The sequence below is a fragment of the Amphibalanus amphitrite genome, unplaced genomic scaffold (genome assembly GCF_019059575.1).
Source record: "Amphibalanus amphitrite isolate SeventyFive unplaced genomic scaffold, NRLGWU_Aamphi_draft 000679F_arrow, whole genome shotgun sequence".
NCBI classification, from domain to species: Eukaryota; Metazoa; Arthropoda; class Thecostraca; order Balanomorpha; family Balanidae; genus Amphibalanus; species Amphibalanus amphitrite.
This window is the reverse complement of record NW_024882173.1, coordinates 79,804-97,342: the sequence shown is the minus strand read 5'-3', so window position 1 is coordinate 97,342 and position 17,539 is coordinate 79,804. Positions and strand designations below refer to the sequence as shown.

Below are 17,539 nucleotides of genomic sequence, written 5' to 3'. Positions count from 1 at the left end.
GGGATAAGAGGCGATTGCTCCTGAGGAAAGCTAAATCACAACATAATCGCAAGTCATATGTAGCGACGAGTCTCTGGCCATAATTCGTTGCTTCTTTACGAATGTATTTAAGTTACATTTACATTGACCACTCCTTGGGAGCACGTTATCATTTACTATATAGCCTTAATTGTAACACTGTAAAACGAGCTTTCTCACACCAACTTGCCCATACGTAAGTCAGCATCATCACAGCAAACGAAGCAACGGAACGATCCCCGCCAATTAGCGATGTATGCTCGCATAAGTTCTAACTACGAGCTGCGTCAAGCTAACTCGCAATGCCAAATCCGGCAAAAACCAGCAAGCCCCTCGTAAGTTTCTCCCATCCCAAACACCTGTGGATCAGCACTCCGTACCAGGTTTAGTTCTTCAGTTTGACAAACTGCGACTGCACATCATAGATACCCACCGACTCACCGGCCTTTTCGTCGTACTCGACCCACTCCTTTTCCGAGAGGTCGACGTCGGCGAACTTGGTGCCCGACTCTGCGCCACGGCACGTCCAACCGACGCGAGGCGAGAAATCGGTGAGCTCCACTCCCCGACAGTCGAACTCGACCACCGTCTGGAACTTCTCGCTCTCCGTCAGAGGCTTCACAGAGCCGGGCACGATGTCCACGTGGTTATCGCGGCCACAGAGCTTGCACTTCACGGCCATGTTGGCATGGCCTCGGCCGCCCTTGACGGGGACTTCCTCCGTGGCGCAGAGGTAGACAAAGTGGTCTGGTTGGTCGCCGCAGTGGTTGCAACGCAGCTTCACGTACCAGCGGAAGTCATCGTCGTCTGGCTGGGGCTGTATATCAGTCACATTCTCCAATGTAGCGCGAAGCTGCAGACCCAGGTGCACCATGTTTTTGACGTTGATATCCTGCCTGATCCTGGGCACAGACACATCCAAGGACCACTATCAGTCAGGGTTGCGAGGCATCATAAAACGTGCATAAAACAATACCATTGGGCGATATAATACAAATACACAGCAAGTTACCGTTTATCAAAATGTCACAGGGTGAGAAAGGGCAGCCTGTTATCCTTCAGCTCTCATAAGAAACCCGTTCATTGTCATTTATTCCCATGAAATATTAGCACCTGCCTCGCACTGGACTGAATTAAGCCAGACTGCTAAACTGGCTGAGTTCGGCAAAATCTCTGGCGTGAACGAGGCCTCTGCTAGTCTTACCCCGCGTTCGATGTCTCTCGGACGACGAAGATTCTACGCCGTCCGGCCAATCACGCTCCATAACCGCAGCCAAGCCCCCGCTGACCTTGGACAGGATTGGCCAGACGACGTAGAATCTTCGTCGTCCGAGAGACACCGAACGCGAGGTTATTCAGGCATAGATTTCCAAATATCAGGCGTGCAAAGCTCGGTTTAGACGTGCAGGCGTGCACTGACAAATCAGGGTGCTCACACTTCACATTGAGAGCTCCCACTCAAAGGGCAGAAACGAGACGAATGCAAAATGTGTGGAAACACAGTCATTTTGTGACGCCCACTCCCGGGCTCTGTTCGGTCGCTGTTTTTTATCAGCATGCTGTCGGTTTTACCCATATAAGAAAGTTATTGCTGGCGCTTCTTGGGCTCTCATTGGTCAAATGAATAAACCACGTGAATTAGACCAATGAGGAGCCAAGAAATAGCAGCATGCTCGCAGCCTGTTGCTAAAAAACTGCGACCGAACAGCGCCCTGCATTCTTCAGAGACTACTGTTCATTGGGGTGTTTATCAAATGTGTGGCAGTTCCCTAGTGCACACATTACACAAGTGGCACAAACCCCCAGGTGTTTGATCCGATTAGAAGCAAACCTTTGCAGAAAAATGAGGGTATTGGCCAAGACAAGAGAAAATCCATGGTACCCGATTTGAAGGGCCTAGACCATTGGTTGACCTTCCAGGTTAGCTGAATGACAATTAAACATCAGGGAAAGCAAGACCTGTTAAAACTCTTTGGAGAAAATGTTTCATATATAGTTTGGGGTAGGTAGGTAGGTACAAATTCTGACTTTTGCATTAGTTTTATTTGGCAAAGATGCATTTGTGCATTTGGGGTGGGTCTGGTGAGTTTCAGGTAAGGGACGACGGTGAAAACAGGGCGCCTGGGGTGATTTGAGCAAGGTTAGTGAAATTTACATGTGACGTTTGGCATGTAAAAGGCCCACGGAGGGGGAGAAGCTCCAAATGTCACATGACTAATATGCCCTCCGGCGCCCTGTTTTCACCGGCGTCCCAGGTAAGGACAATGACAATGTCAATTGTCAATGTGTCCCACTACCTTATACCTAGTTGTTCTTGGTCAGTATTTACCACCAATGGTGCCTCCACCAAAGGGTTTTAGGTTCGAAGGTTGGTTCTAAGGTAAGCGGTTCTAAGAATAACTCCCAAATGAGCGCTGTTCGGCGGCCGGCTAGCGCGCTAGCCCGCGCACACATACGTGCACGTTGCCCCGGCAACGGGCTATTGACCAATGAGAAGCGCGCTACGGGGGGCACAGGTATATGAAAAATCGCAGTGACGTTGCACTTTCCTCGCTTCTCATTGGTCAATAGCCCGTTGCCGGGGCAACCAGCACGTATATGAGCGCCGGCAAGAGTACTAGCCGGCCGCCGATCAGGGCCATGTTCAATTGAGTAATTACCTTGGTAGCTTTCAGTTCCAAAAACTGCTGTAAGAAGTAAGAAGAAGAAGTGCAAGATATGCTATCTATAAACATACTGATGCCTTCCAACCACACAAGCATTCTCATTAGCCAGGCATGCACTCCAATTGAAATGGACGCACCTCAGACGTACAGGTTGAGGTGCCGTACACCTGCCACTTTGCAGTCTCAGTCTGGGGAGTAGGCAGTTTGAGTTGGTAGTTGGCTTGGAGTTTGTCTTAAATCAATGCCAATTGCCAATCTTAAACCGCGTATATTCTATTCTGAGATGCCCTAATTTTACAGATTAAGTTCAGGGATTCAGATTCAGGGGGACTAGTTGAATACATTGACTTTTGAGTGGAGCTGCTAGTGCTGACTTTACTTTCATTGCCTACCTGAGCCCAAGTCAATCACTTTCTATGCAGCCTATCAATCAAGGCATCAATAACTGTATTCATTATTTACCAATCCGCCATCCGCCCTACTTACCACTTGTTTACCATCTATCCTTGTTATTTACCAGCACTTTGACGCCTTTGACCGCCTTTGACACTTGTATGAATTTGAAAAAGAAGCGCAGCTGCTGTCTCTCACTGCCGCTGCCATATCGCTGCCATTTTTTGTAATTCCCTTCACCTCGACCGACCCTCACCTACCCGAAGCACACAAATCGTGATGCAAGTGGGGGAGGATATCTTTTCAAATGATGGATTTACTCCCAGTAAACTGAATACTATAATGCTTCTACATTTTACTAACATCCGTTCCTTGATTTTTCCAGCGCATAAGTCACAGCTGATTCCAGCCAAGATCCCAGCGGCAACGTGGAATGTGGAGGTCATCGGTCGCTCACATGGCAGGACCACTTTTTGTGTAGATAGTCATCACATAGCCATCACCGTCCTGCCGGCCTCTTTAATCGGCGATCCGGATCGTTCCGCGCCCCACGGTGTTGCTGCTGGTGACGACAACAGTGTAGATCATTTACGATTAACGATCGTGATCGAATTCGGTCGCGTAGCTTCGACTCCGTAACTTTTTAACAATCGAGAGGCGGTTGTGTTTGTCTCGTGAGGTGCCGCGTTACCGTGTTGTGCGCCAGCCATGAGACGTTTGAGAGCCTGCTTGGCATTGCTGCTTGCATTTTGCAACCAGCTTTCGACCGCTGCTAGATCAAACACCACCCATCACAGGAATACCGCATCAGCGTACTCGCTGACGGTGAAGCTGCGCGAGTCACCGCTGTGGCCAAAGCCGCACTTCCTACGCCATCGGACGTCGGCGGAGCACACACGCTGGGGTCGACCGATCCCAGGTCTGGCCACCAAGAGCCGGTGCTGCGGCCGCACTAACCCCGTGCCGACCACGCGGGTGGCCGGAGGCGCCCCGGCGGGCCGCCACCAGTTCCCGTGGCTGGCGGCGCTCGTCGAGCCCGGCCACCACCGGCCCTTCTGCGGCGGCTCACTCATCAACGACCGCTACGTGCTGACGGCAGCGCACTGCCTGCTCCGCCGGCGGCCGCGCCACCTGCAGGTCGTCCTTGGCAAGCACGAGCTGCGCCGCGACTCGGGGGGCGACGTGCGCCTGAACGCGTCCGCGGTGCGCCGGCACCCGCTGTTCGGGCCGCTCTTCCTCGGCTTCGACGTGGGCCTGGTGCGCCTGGAGACACCGCTCAGCCTGCCGACGCCAGACAACCGCATCGCGCCCGTCTGTCTGCCCGAGCGGGGCCGCTACCGACGCGCCACAGTCACGGCCGCCGGCTGGGGCGCCCAGCGGGTGGGCGGTCCGCGCACCGACCGGCCGCACAGCGTCACCCTGCAGCAGGTGCCGGCGGCGCTCTGTCGCATCCTCAACAGTCCGGTGCCCGTCACGGGCAGCATGGTGTGCGCGGCCGGCAGCGTGTGGTCCGGCGGCCGCGACACGTGCCACGGCGACTCTGGCGGCCCGCTGACGGTCAGTGTGGACGACGAGGGCCGCCAGGCGCTGCTCGGGGTCACCAGCTGGGGACTCGGCTGCGCCCGACCCCTCTCGGCCGGCGTGTACGCCAGGGTGGCAGCCGCCCTCGACTGGATCCTCGCCAACACACAGGACGCCAACTACTGCTAGGGGTAGTAAAATGTCTGTGATACGCCAAAATACAAGGCACGGGCGAGTGTTGCGTCTGAAGTGAACACACACTGAGCTGATGTGATAACGAGTGAATAGGTAATAACGGCATCGAATTTGCTACAATAATCTGAGATCACTTCATCACAGATTACATTATCCTTTTTCCAAGATCTGCACAATACCTAACTTCAAAACGTACGATTTAATATAATCATTAGCAGCATTTATTTATTTTAACACATAGGTTGCACATATTCGAAACCGCCGAGAAAAGCAAATACCTATCTGTAAGGCAATGGCAGACATCTGTGTTAATAAACTAGTCAAAGACTTGCACATATCACTGCACAAGGCAAATGTCGCCAGAGGTTGAGTGAACGCAAAGCAAATGAACAACAGTGAATCACCGGATCGCGCAGTTCAACATCGCACCCCACCCTCATCATAGCGTCGCGCCGGCCGCCTTGGCCGCCTGTCGCTTCTTCACGTCCCAGTTATAGACGCGCGCCATGTTCACCTCGACGGTGGTGAACTGGTCACGCAGGAAGTCCAGGTCGTGCTCCACCTGGCCCAAGTTCTTGGAGGCGTTGCTGAGGTTGTCGGAGAGCAGTTTGTTGGCGTCGTCGAGCGAGTACTCGAGCATCACGTTGGCGCCCAGCCAGAGGCAGACGGTGTCCGACGGCGTCGACTCGGCCTTGGCGTATACCTGGTCCGAGAGCAGGAAGTGAGACGAAATGACACCCTCCTTGCCCTTCTGCTCCTGCATTTGTTTGACAATCTTCAGTGAGCCCTCAATGTCAGGGATTTGTGACTTCAGCCGCTTCCGCCTCGACATAAGGTTCAGTTCCATAAACTTGTATTTCTGGTGCTGCTCCTCAAGTCTCTTGAGGATCATCTCCACTGTGACTTCTGGGCCCTGTTCCTTCATGAAGCTGTCAACGTCCTCCAGGAACTGAGCCTCTGGTATACCAGCATATGACTGAGGTTTCTTCTTTTCTTCAGTCATTGTGATAGCCAATAGACTGGTAAACGTTTTAGAGCAGTCTTTTATAGGTATGGCAGAGCAGTTTTTTACAGGTATTCCAAACTGATATTGTAGCTGAACCTGGAAAAAAGAGTGAAATGAATGTGATGTATGCATTGATCTTAGATCTTCCACTTTTTGCTCAAGTCCAGACACCTGTCAGCTTCTTATTTATCCTAGCTTTCCTGCACTTCTCTAAACTAATAAGGGAAGTTAACTTTGTATCATTTATGACAATGAATATTTTATCCTAGATGTTTTTTTTTTTACTCTTTCAATCTTTCAAGATGACTCAAATTCTGAATCTTGATTGGAATATAAATCAAGAACTAGACATTACTACTGGCATTAAAGACAACTTTAAAAATCTTAACAACTTATGAATAACTTTGTATGAATCACTTTAGGAGGATTTTAAACTGAAACAGATCAGATTGATATTGAGATGATTGATGATTTTCTGATCAGTGATCATATTCAATCTGAAGTCACATGTATTGAATTATATTACCATTATTGAATATTGAATTAAGAACAAGAAAGGCTATCAATATCCTCAATAAAATTACATGCATCCTATGGCTTATATTTTATCAGATATGGCATGAAATTGGTAGACAAAGAACTTCCACGAATAGGAACTGCACTGATTCAGCTACAATGTTGATGTCAATGTGGGTCACAGACTCACAAACATTGAGTCAAGGAAATTGTGGACAGCATGGCAGATGTCCTTTTCCTGGAAATGTTGGAGTTAGGGTTGTCAGGATAATTAGCAGGCATGTATAGACTTCAACTTCAGAGCAGTAAGCACTGAAATTGTTTCTTTTTTAAGCAGAAGCTACATGCTTGTGTGAGATAACATTTGTTGGCACAATTAGTGGTGCACCACGTGAATCCAAGTTGTATATTTAGCAATTATTATTTTGTTTTTTTTTTCATATTTGATTACCCCTTCTATTACAATATCAACATGTTACGTAGCAAACATGTGGCAAAAATGCAAAGCTGCTGGCATAACACTAGTTTTCATGCCTAATTAAGCAAACAATAGTTCACAAAATTCCGGAAAATGCACAAACTGATATTGAGGAATTAAACCCCGACCACAAGCACGGAAATCCTGGTCCAACGCAGGCACACAAGTTAGTATAGCACAGCATGGCACACACAATAGTGCACGTTTAAATTAAGTACCTACTAAAAGAGCATGGTCTGGCGAAAAAAACAAAATTGATTAGGTTTGATTAGTTAAGTTGGGTTATTGCCAAGGCTGTTATTGGCTTGGCTGTTTCAGGAGGGCTCTGGTATTAACTGGATAATTCGCCAGCTGACGCCGTATGGTGGCGCTAGTGGAGCAGCACCATATGACGTCAGCAGAAAACACCGTGAGCAGCTATGAAATGGGAGCGAGAACCACGGAAATATCGAAAGGTGATGGACATGTACTGACTTTGGTCATTCAAGTACCCCCAACACCATACAAAACCATATAATATCATCAAGACTGATTCTGGAATCGATTCGTTCGGGTATTTAAAACACACGAAAAATGTTTGTTACCGAATTCTGAAACAGTATAAGGATATTCTTGTTCCTTACTTTTACCTTGTGGAGTACTTTTACTTGCTTTCTAGTGCGCCCATCACTATCTTGAAATCTGGATTGCAACGCTGTAGGAAAACTTTTTTTTTCATTTGTCATTTCTTCCACTTTTGAGCAGTGATAATTTATTTGGATTTATACATTAAATAATGAAGACGGCTCCTAACTTTTTAGGGATCTGCAGTAGCCCAAAGGCAAAATAAGATATTTTCTAGAAACTTGAGGCCACTATTTTCTTATATGCTAGATAATATACAAATATTGACATGTAAAGAATGATACGGGTGTATAATTCTGCAGAAATATAAATTCGAAGTATTTAAATTTTTTGAGAACCTTTTTAAATTCTTCCATAATGACTTCTTTCAATACAAGCTGGAAGCAATTTCAATCAATAAAGCAGCACAAGGCAGTACCTTGAGCTGCGATGATCCATAACCAATCGGCACCTGCAATTTGATTGATCTTCGAGATGTACCCTGCCTCTGTTCCCTGACTTTCCCTTTTCGTTGTACCGGGTGAAGTGAATATTCTGTGAATATTCTTCTGACAGTCAGTTTTTAGTCCTACATTATGTTGTCAATCAGATTCAATTGGTTCAAAACCGTCGTAGTCCGTCTCATTCGCAGTCTACATCTCCACATGCGCAACCATACATGCTCAAAATTTTCACTACGTATGTACTATGTACCCTGCAGCGTATCCTGATGAAAAATGTTTTGTTGAAATCAGAGACACTTCCCAAGGTAGGCCATAGTCCATGGCCATATATTGAAGTCAAAACAGATGAAACAGATAAACACAATTCCAATCATCAAGTCAACCAGCATCGACAATCTGCACATAAGTTCTAAACCTATTGTAAGACTACTTTGTATTCAAACTTTGTATTGCAGAAGGGTGGAAGCTGCATGGAATTATGCGACAATTTCAGCGTGCATCCACGCTCGAAAGAGCAGGGTTAATTGTAACAATGTCAATACCATAACAATAACGTAATTGTAGGTGTTGTGATTCGGTTGTCTCTTGTCTGTGCTGGCCATTGCGCGGGCGGTCCAGCGGCGGAACTCGGCTTCGCCGCCGTGGCGCGCTGGCAGTTGCTTCTTCTTCTTCTTCTGCATCCCACCGCCAACCCGCTCAGGGGGGCGGCGGCGCAGGCGGGTCGAGCGGCGGCTCGGTCCGCCCAACATCCTCGATGAAGGTGACGACCTTCGTCGCCGGGCCGCCGAGGACGTCGACCAGGCGAGGGTCGACACCCCAGCGGCGGCGGCGGGCCGCCTCATAGGCCGGACAATCGGTCAGTAGGTGCGCCGCGCTGTCGGGCTCCCCGCACGCGGGGCATTCGTCGTCGGCTTCCGGGCCAATCTTGTGGAGCGTGTCACGGGTCAGCGGTGATGTGCCGGTCCTCAGCTGGGACAGCGTCACCGACCCAAGCGCGCCAGGGAATCGTGGCCAGGCGTGGGGTCCGGGTGCGGGTGGGCAGCGGTTGCCCTCTGTCGCGACAGCTCCCGGACATGGCGCGTGACGGCGGCCCGCGCACTGGACAGGTCGATCGGTGCGCACTGCGCTGTCTTGGTCGCCCGCCGTGGCCTCGCCAGCCAGGCGGTCGGCGGTTTCGTTGCCGTCCAGCCCGGCATGGCCTGGCACCCACTGGAGCACCGTCTCGGTGCCGTTCTCGGCGAGGGTGCTCAGCACTCAGCAGCCTCCACACCTCGGCGGCCAGGGCCATGGTCTGGTTAGCTGGGCCGCGGCCGAGTAGTTGGAGCCCAGACCTTGAGTCGGTGAGGAGGCGGACCGACTTGGTCGATGCCAACTCCCCGTCCTCCAGGCCGGCCACAGCCGCGAACGCCTCGCGCATGGCGGTCAGTTCTGCTCTTAGGCTGGAGCAGACCGCCCCTGCAGGAGCGCGCACGGTCTCTTCTCTGTTGAGGTGGTGGAACTGGATCAGCGCCTGCGCCGCCCTGTTCCGTCCGCCGCGAGCCGAGCCGTCCGACCAGATAGTGACGTCCAGGTGCGGGAGCTCTGCAATGGCTCGCAGGGCAGCTTCCCTGCGGACTGCAGGCGGGTCCGACCGGCGGGTGGCCACGGGCAGGTCCACCCTGAAGGTGATGCCGCCGCGGTGGCCCAGCCATGGCGGGTCACAGCTGTAGAACGCCGAACCTGTAACACAATAGAATTGCAATTGTAACAAAGACCTGCATGGTCAGCACACATCTGCAGTGACTGTCATCCCAAGTTGGTATGAATTGGCACAAAGTTGGGTCATGGTAGCAGACGTAGCACAAGCCACAAGCTGTTGTGATATGCCATACCTACCGTAGGACTAGGTCGTAGGTTGTAAATTTTAGGTTTAAGGCTGTAGGTTGTAGGTCAGGTTAGGTAAGGTTTGGTTAGAAAGACCCATTCTCGTGCATCGCGCAGCTTGTGCTACATCTACCTTACCAATACCCAATTTGGATTCCCAAAATTGATGGCAAACAGGCTTTTTGTATAACAAGTGTGGTTAATTGTTCTAATCCCCGCTGCAATGTGAGGGTAACTGCTTTTCTACAATCACAATATTTGAATTCATATAGGTAGGTGTTTACATGTTCAGAAAATGATACAAAATATGACACAATTATAGCTGCAACTGGATAGTGGATACCATTGACCTAAAAAAGACTTCTAGAAGTCAATGGTGGATACCAACCTCAACTAAAAGTTTCTGCAGCCTTATAACCTAACAAATGACTAAATTGCCAAAATAAATCCCTTAGTACAATAGCTTGACTCTAAAATAACAGAAATTTTGCATGCAGACCCTGAAATGGAGGGTTTATGAAAAGCAACAAAAATAAACATTCACTAATACCAATATGTTGTTATAAATTTCATATGTAGCATAAGCGCCAATACTGCCTTCATTTACAATGTTGCTACTGTTTTCCACTCACAAACGCTGCCCTCCGTGGACAGCAGCAGCAGCAGTGAAACGTCACCCGTGGTGTGACATCATCACCCATGACGTAATGGAAATCCAGTTGTTACCAAGGCCCTTTCAGGACCACATTCTTTTTATACAAGTTTCAATAAACGCCATCAGCTGGCCTTGCAGTACTTGCAATAATGAGACAGAATGCTTACCGCAAGGCTATAGAACTCCGGTCAAATTTGACCGGCTTCCCGATCAAATTAATTATTCAGTAAGAAACTAGGTAGGTACCGCAAATACAAACAATATTATAAATTCAAATTGCTTATTATTCTACTTCGGTCCGACCCCCACCGGACACGATTTGGTAGCCGAGGTCTGTGACGTCAGCCGGGCGTGAAGTTTTCCCTTCACCATAGGCTTCACACACAAACCGGCCGAAGTTCATGCCAGGATAGCCCGGCTTGAAAGTGCAAAAATGATTAAATTTTGCCCTCAATAGATTCATTGCTTCATTTTATAACTAAAAACGTCCGTTATTAGGACTCAATGAAGGTAAAAAGTACTCAAAATCGAAGTTCAAGAAGATGCTGTCCGAGCACAATCTGGTAACATCACGTGACCTCTTTTAAGCAAAATGTATATAATTTAAGGATGTTATTACACGATTGCTGCCTAAAACATCATAAATAATACGCTTGTAACATATATTGCTTCTGTTTAAGTCATAACATTGCAAAATGCAAAGTTTATCATGGAAGTCACGTGACCAAAGGTATAGCAGGGGTTGGGACAAGCACTCAAAGGATTTCAAGTTTTTTAATTAAATTATATAAGTTTCATGATGAAATTGATAGAATGTATTTTTTCCGAATGAAATACAAATTTTCGTATGTAAAATATTTTTCTTATGGGCGAAATTCTCCATATAAGAAATGTCAGTGACGTCACCAGGGCTTTACGTGGGCTTTACTCAAAACATCGGACCTACCTGTTTCTTATAGGTATCTTGCTTCGGTCCAGCACGTCCAGCATTTATTTTACTTCGCCAGAAACTGCGCATATGCGACAATCTCTACCGCAGAATTCGACTATTGACTACTAATTTCTTTTTGGGGGAACTCCCATCGTACCTAGTTATTTCCAAAATTGTATTAAATGATAAATTCAATTAATTTGTGTATGTTCACATTCTCATAGCGAAAACAACATAATCGCAAAAATATTATATATGAATAGCACCTTGGCCATTACTATAAATCACCAAACCGAAGGCATAATACTTAATAGCCCACATCGCACACGAAATGGGGAGGCGAAACTGATAACGTGAATACTGACAAACCGAGGCTTTATTTTCTGAGCTTTCGCCACTGTTTCACGGTAGGCTGCTAGACACTAGCGTTTCCAATTTCTAGTTTTTATATACCTTGGGAAAGGTCAACAAATTGGATAGCCCACATTGCATTTTACATCAAGCAACAGTCAGTGTCAAGCCGCTTAGCCGCTAGTAGACGTAGAAACGTGCCGTGAAACAGGGCCCCGGAGACAGCAGCCCTATCTAGCGTACGATCCACTGCCGGATGTGACGCTTTTTCGATGACTCAGACTCAGGATTCTGAATCAGACTCCGGCTTTCGACTCCAACTCCAGCTCAGACTTCGGGTATCCCTGTTGAAGCTAGAAAAAAACTATGATATGACTAGACTAGATACTGACGCTCTTTGTCATGCCTGAGCATCTTTACTGGCACTTTCCAAAGATAGCCATGGCATTGATGTGAAGCTCTGGAATGCGTGTCACAGGTCCTCTACAAGATGCCAGAGCTCCAGGAGTGACAGCGTCAGTTGAGGGCGGCAGCTCGCTATAAAAGTCGCGGAGGCCGGCTAGCTCCATGTTTCACACCTAACATTCATTTCAGAGGCTTCTCTTCCGGTGAGAGGTCAGTCCCAGTCTCAACAACGGCCTCGGGGCCTCATGATACCGTGAGAAAATCTCCAAACTCCAAACGGTCTGAGAGGGCTCAAAAGGTTTCGGTGCTCACCTACATACTCGTATATAGGGCCCCCGAGTGATCATAGTCAGTGGGTCCACGGACCACGGAATTGTAGTGAGTGCGACCCTCCGCAAAAACTCCATATTTCATCCGAGCTGTACCGGACCAGCCACCCTAATTAATCAATACCAATCAATATGCACTGTATAACACGACCCGTCGAAAATGGGGTAAAACTTGATCCGACTATAGAGCTACGACTATAGAGACATGACTTAGGCCAAAGTCTAATTTTCCAACTCCCGTGTAGGAGACAGTCCAGTCAATAGGATTTTGACGACTCAAATTTCGGTCAGAATTGTTGACTCTGGTAGACTCGAAGTCTCGCACCAACTCCGCTCCGCTTCGTAACAATATCGGTCAGAATTGTTGACTCTGGCAGACTCGAAGTCTCGCACCAACTCCGCTTCGTAACTTGTTAACAAGTATATTCGGTGTCAGGTATCGGAAATGCAGCATCCCTCAGCCGAAGAGCACGTTTTTCACCTTGCATATTATCATATCGCATTTCCAATTCAGACACGACACCACACAGAAACTTGACAGAACGAAATGTTGTAGGAAGACATCTCCGAATAGGGTACGCCGGCATTGGGCTGGGTGGGCAAAGTAAAAATCGGGAAAGTCACTCTTCAAAGATTTGTCACTATCCAATAGCTGAAAAGTAAAATTTAGAAGCCGAAGGAAACGCAAAATCGCCATAATGAAGAAAACAGACATTATGAACAGAAACTTGGAAGACTATTTCAAAATCCAGTTCGAAAATAAGATCGCAGTGAGACCACGCCGCGAAGATTGTCACCTAGCAGCCGCCACGAAGATATTGGCCAAAAGAAATGAAGTCGAGGAAACTGACAAGGAATTGGAAATGCGTAAAGAATGGTTTAAAGAAAAAATGTCAGAAATCAGGACCGGTAGAGAGGCCCTTGCAGATCGTGAAAACGCTTTGAAACAAGAGATGCTCAGGTATGAAAAGTTCTTCCGAGAGAACACTTTAAAGCGACACAGAGGGGAGAGAAAATCTATGGAGGAGCGCGAATATCAAGCCAAGAAGGACTCTGAGATCGCTGCGTTAAAGGAAGAACTAAAGGAATTAGAGGAAAGAAAAGATGAAATGCAAAAGGCCGTAAACAGCAACTCTAAATTCCGCGACTTTCTTCTGAAGGCGACCGCCTTCAATCCAGACTACGAAGAGATTAACGACCTGCTGAGCCGATGCGACGTGTTGTGGGCGACGCAGAAGGAGCTGTTGGACCGGGAGCAGCACGACGCGCAGATACTCGACCAGGAGACGCTCAGCCTGATCGCCTCCTCCGAACACCTCAGCACCAACGTGCTGCGCCTCAACAACCTCATCTCTGAGCTCCACCTGCGCTACGAGCGCGCGCAGAACAACGTAGCCGCGTGGGAGAACAGCTGGACGCGCATTAAGAACACGGCCGCCAAGCAGACGCTGCAGCTGGGCCAGGTGAAGATGGCCATCCACAACCTGTACCAGCTGTGCCAGAGGTACCACAGAGAGCGCGCTCTCGAGCACGAGGAGGTGATCGAGTACACCGAGCCCGGCGACCAAATGAACACGGTGGCCGAGCTGATGCAGGACATCGGTGCCGTGTACAAGGAGTGCTGCCGACGCGCCCGACAGGCGGCCGCCAAGGCGTCGGCGCACGAGACCCCGCCGCTCTCTGACTGACAGCGCGGCACCGACTGGCGTGGGAAGGCTGTCTTTGCGTCTCTGTCCGGTGTGGCTGGCGAGCTTCAGTCATGTGTGTAACCAGCCGCCCATACTCAACGGTCAATACACTCGAAACGAAATATGAAGCGCTGTACCCGGGATTCTTTTCTTACGCATTTTATCATTTGATTTTACGTCAATTAAATAAACGAGTGACTAACTTTAAAGGTACACGCAAACAAAGTTTGTTTTGTAATTCAACAACAAGTTTTAAGTGCACACACACATCAATAGCAACGCAGCTATGCATGATATCTTCGTTTCAATTCATCATCTATGTGATGGCAGCTCGCCCTGACATCACCGCGCACATACCAGCAATCCGATGAGGCGCTCCGCATGACGGCGTCACCTGCGCGGCAGCTCGATGACACTGTCTCGCGCCGTGCGGCGGATCTGGGGCTCCACGTCCCGCAGCAGCCTCTCCAGAAACCGCTCGTGCTGTCGCCGGCGTGCCGACGTCCGCCGATCTCTGCGGTCATGAGAGCGCCGCCGGCGGCTGGCGGTGGCACCGTACCCCTCCCACGGGTTACGGTAGTGCCCGGCCGCGGCGGCTCCACTCTGACTGGCCCATGGGGAGTTGTAATATCCGTACACCGGCCAGCCAGCGGAGGCCACATCCGCAGCCCTCCTCCTCAGGAATGAGTTGTAATCACTCTCCGCTGGGGGCACGCCGTACTTGGCTGATACAATCCCTCCGTATCTAGCCGATACGCGGTTCATATCGATCACTGAACCGTAATCGCCAGGGTCGGGAGGCGAGAGGTCCTCGGTGGGCGCTGTGCCGCTGTCGTCGGCCCACAGGTCGGCACCAGTGTCTTCCCTGGGTGGAGGGACGGCGTAGTTGGCGGAGACCATGCTGTGGTAGCCGGCAGACCGGTCGGCCCCGGGCGGCGGTGTATCGTCAACGTCTCGCCGCTGTGGGACCGTGTCGGCTGGCTGTCCCGACCGCTGCAGCAGGGCCTCGATCCGCGAGACGGCCGGGCCGGCCACCTCGGCTGCCGTCGGCAGCGGGTGCTCGCACAGCTGTAGGAAGAAATCGGGAGTCAGAACTGACAGCAGTGGGCGCACGCAGTTTACAAATCTGTAGGGACACACAGAGGATGTTAGAGCTTCCAGCGGTGGGTGCTAGCAGTTTACAAAGCGGTAGGAATACAGCGGTGTCAGAGCTGCGAGCGGTGGGTGCCCACAGTGAACATAGAGGTAGGAACACAGGGGATGTCAGCTCTTACGGCGGTACGTGCTCGCAGTCTATTTAGCTAATAGCGGAACACGGGATGGAGCCAGCACGGTCGCACTGACGGTGTGACTCCATTAGAGGCCGCTGCATGGAGGAGAGGCGTGGCAGACATAAGAGAACGCAATGACGCAGGCCAATTGATACGTATAGAGAAACAACATGGGGTTACAAAATCGGAAACATGTAACCAATGCACGCACTCCGAACGTATTGACTTATGTGGTTCATCGATCCCAATTCTTCCTCGTCCTACTTTTCCGATTATGCAGCTTTGCAACGGAGTGGGTAACGTGAAACGTATCCTAGAGTCCGAGCAGCAATTATAATATTGAGAGTGGTCAACGGGCAGTGGCTGTATAAATCATAATGCAGACTACACTATGACACGCTCTGCGTTTTTTATGGATGCTCATCGTAATTCCTCCGACAAGTGCCACGATGTGAGCAGTGAGCAAGTCCAACGTTGCATCCTCAATCACAGTACCCGCGTTTATTCAGTACTTAAGGACGCTCGCAACCACTCGGTACTCACGTCTCCGGAGCTGCGCTCGCTGCAGACGCATACGAAGCCGCCCTCCTCCTGATGACAGGTGCCCCCGTTCTGGCACGGGTTACCCTCCGAGCAGTTGGTGATTCGGATACAGCGTGGATCGGACTCTGCCAAACGGACCGACGGTGGTGGCTTGTAAACGGATGATGACAAGCTAACGCTCGACGAGGGCCAAAGGCGTGTAAGACAGACACCCAGGTAAATACTTTTTAAAATTTGTAGATTTTCATGAAGTTTAGCACCCTACCCTCCTGATGCCAGTCCTCCCTGCTATGCGACAACTCCAGGGTAGACAGATAAGACACCCCTTCCCCTGTCTCGACCCAACGCCACTCACCCGACCGCCGCGCCCAGCCGAGCCGCCGGTGGCAGTCGCACGTGAAGCCGGCCAGTCGGTTCCGCTCGTCGCGGCGGCAGCGGAACATGGAGCCGCAGTCGAGCAGGCCGGCCGAGCACGGGTCGCGCCGCTCGTGGCAGAAGTCGCCGCCCCAGGCCGGCTGGCAGGCGCAGAAGAACACCGGCGCGCCGCCCTCGTCCTGAGCGACCGGAGATAGAAGCCGGCAGTCGGCGACAGGAGAGGCAGATGTCAGGCGGCTGGAGAGGGGCTGGGAGAGGGCTGGTGATGCCGCGTGATAATTTGAACACGGGAAAGAACAGCTAGAAAATCTGGCTGCGACCAATGTATTATAAACTGACGTGTCAAGCATCATGAACACGACGTAAAAATGGGAAGCAATTTGCAAACTGCTAACATTTCAACAAATTCATATACGACGCAAACATGAATATTGTGAGCACTATAGCAGATATTTTACAGCTGAAAACGGCGCTACTTACCCTGGACATGCATTCCCCTCCATGCTTGCACATTGTTACGCCATCCACCTTGCACATCCCGGGATCTTTTACAGATATCTCAACTGTTGTAGCTCGCTTGGGTAGATCATCAACCGTTGCTAACAGTTCATTTTGTCTTTCTTGAGTAACCTCGTGGGAAGTCATCACATCGTCTTCTCTGGATTGCCGTTTCGCATCAAGCATGCCGTTCTGCTGTAATAACGCATTTCTTTCGGCCTTTCGTAATTCCTTACGCAGATAACGGTTCATTTTATGCTGCTTTGCCTTCCTACGCTCCAGTTTCATTGCTTCACGGAGGGATGTTTTCCGATTGCTCCGTTTTGTTCGTATCATTACATTGCCGTCAGTCGTCTTCGTTAAATTGTGGTCACTAAACATCTGATTTTTAGATGGAAAGGAGTTCAATTTGAAATTTTCCGAATGCACGCTTTTAGACTGCTCGTGCAAAGACGCGACACTGGCGACCAAAAGCACGAATATCACATATCGCATGACCCAGAAACATCATGCAAAGTGCCAAACGAAATGTTCGAAAATAATCATTCTGGGAGCATGACTAGCCATGCTTGCCAACTCGCCAAACTGGTATACAGTAACATATTTTGGAATTTGGCGTGTACAGATACAAAACACCGTTGCAGTCGTCGTCGTTTGAACATCAATATCTTCTAGCACTGACGCGTTATTGATGTCACATTTGCAGAGAAGATCTCGCTCTGGGGTGGACCAAGGGTGGACGTCTGAATTTTAACTATCTGCATTCACGT

At 49.6% G+C, this 17,539-nt stretch overlaps 4 protein-coding genes across 13 annotated transcripts; 2 read left to right on the top strand and 2 right to left on the bottom strand.

Moving 5' to 3' along the window:
* Positions 1-91: 91 nt before the first annotated feature.
* Positions 92-3,252, bottom strand: LOC122364492 (UPF0587 protein v1g245604-like). 6 transcript variants are annotated; one of them, XM_043334908.1, is made up of 3 exons: positions 3,202-3,216; positions 2,822-2,872; positions 92-920 (listed from the first exon to the last, which is right to left on the bottom strand). In XM_043334908.1, exon 3 carries the CDS (start codon positions 890-892, stop codon positions 404-406), a length of 489 nt encoding a protein of 162 aa, XP_043190843.1. In that variant the 5' UTR covers positions 893-920; positions 2,822-2,872; positions 3,202-3,216; the 3' UTR covers positions 92-403. The 6 variants fall into 6 exon arrangements, with proteins under 6 accessions (XP_043190843.1, XP_043190842.1, XP_043190841.1 ...); XM_043334907.1 differs by lacking the exon at positions 3,202-3,216 and adding an exon at positions 3,171-3,193; XM_043334906.1 differs by lacking the exon at positions 2,822-2,872 and having other exon boundaries at positions 3,171-3,252.
* A 191-nt stretch (positions 3,253-3,443) lies between these two features.
* On the top strand, positions 3,444-4,833 carry LOC122364488 (trypsin-1-like). Its single transcript, XM_043334898.1, has one exon. It carries the CDS (start codon positions 3,786-3,788, stop codon positions 4,785-4,787), a length of 1,002 nt encoding a protein of 333 aa, XP_043190833.1. The 5' UTR covers positions 3,444-3,785; the 3' UTR covers positions 4,788-4,833.
* A 158-nt stretch (positions 4,834-4,991) lies between these two features.
* Positions 4,992-17,505, bottom strand: LOC122364487 (prefoldin subunit 3-like). 5 transcript variants are annotated; one of them, XM_043334893.1, is made up of 5 exons: positions 16,752-17,505; positions 16,252-16,450; positions 15,897-16,021; positions 14,440-15,150; positions 4,992-5,895 (listed from the first exon to the last, which is right to left on the bottom strand). In XM_043334893.1, exons 1-4 carry the CDS (start codon positions 17,262-17,264, stop codon positions 14,473-14,475), a joined length of 1,515 nt encoding a protein of 504 aa, XP_043190828.1. In that variant the 5' UTR covers positions 17,265-17,505; the 3' UTR covers positions 4,992-5,895; positions 14,440-14,472. The 5 variants fall into 5 exon arrangements, with proteins under 5 accessions (XP_043190828.1, XP_043190830.1, XP_043190829.1 ...); XM_043334895.1 differs by lacking the exons at positions 15,897-16,021; positions 16,252-16,450; positions 16,752-17,505 and having other exon boundaries at positions 14,440-14,576; XM_043334894.1 differs by lacking the exons at positions 14,440-15,150; positions 15,897-16,021; positions 16,252-16,450; positions 16,752-17,505 and adding an exon at positions 10,546-10,712.
* LOC122364491 (coiled-coil domain-containing protein 42 homolog) lies at positions 12,079-14,204 on the top strand. The gene has a single exon (XM_043334903.1). The coding sequence runs from the start codon at positions 13,093-13,095 to the stop codon at positions 14,080-14,082; it is 990 nt and encodes a 329-aa protein (XP_043190838.1). The 5' UTR covers positions 12,079-13,092; the 3' UTR covers positions 14,083-14,204.
* Positions 17,506-17,539: the final 34 nt, after the last annotated feature.

Bases quoted from the DNA above. Each gene is read 5' to 3' on its own strand.
- LOC122364488 (XM_043334898.1), top strand. From the start codon at position 3,786: ATGAGACGTTTGAGAGCCTGCTTGGCATTGCTGCTTGCATTTTGCAAC.
- LOC122364491 (XM_043334903.1), top strand. From the start codon at position 13,093: ATGAAGAAAACAGACATTATGAACAGAAACTTGGAAGACTATTTCAAA.
- LOC122364487 (XM_043334893.1), bottom strand. From the start codon at position 17,264: ATGCGATATGTGATATTCGTGCTTTTGGTCGCCAGTGTCGCGTCTTTG. The intron at 16,451-16,751 runs GTAAGTAGCGCC...CCGGTCGCTCAG, and splicing joins GAGGGGAATGCATGTCCAGG to GACGAGGGCGGCGCGCCGGT. The intron at 16,022-16,251 runs GTGAGTGGCGTT...TCCGTTTGGCAG, and splicing joins CGGCTGGGCGCGGCGGTCGG to AGTCCGATCCACGCTGTATC.
- LOC122364492 (XM_043334905.1), bottom strand. From the start codon at position 1,525: ATGACTGTGTTTCCACACATTTTGCATTCGTCTCGTTTCTGCCCTTTG. The intron at 921-1,454 runs GTGAGCACCCTG...GTCTGTGCCCAG, and splicing joins GGGAGCTCTCAATGTGAAGT to GATCAGGCAGGATATCAACG.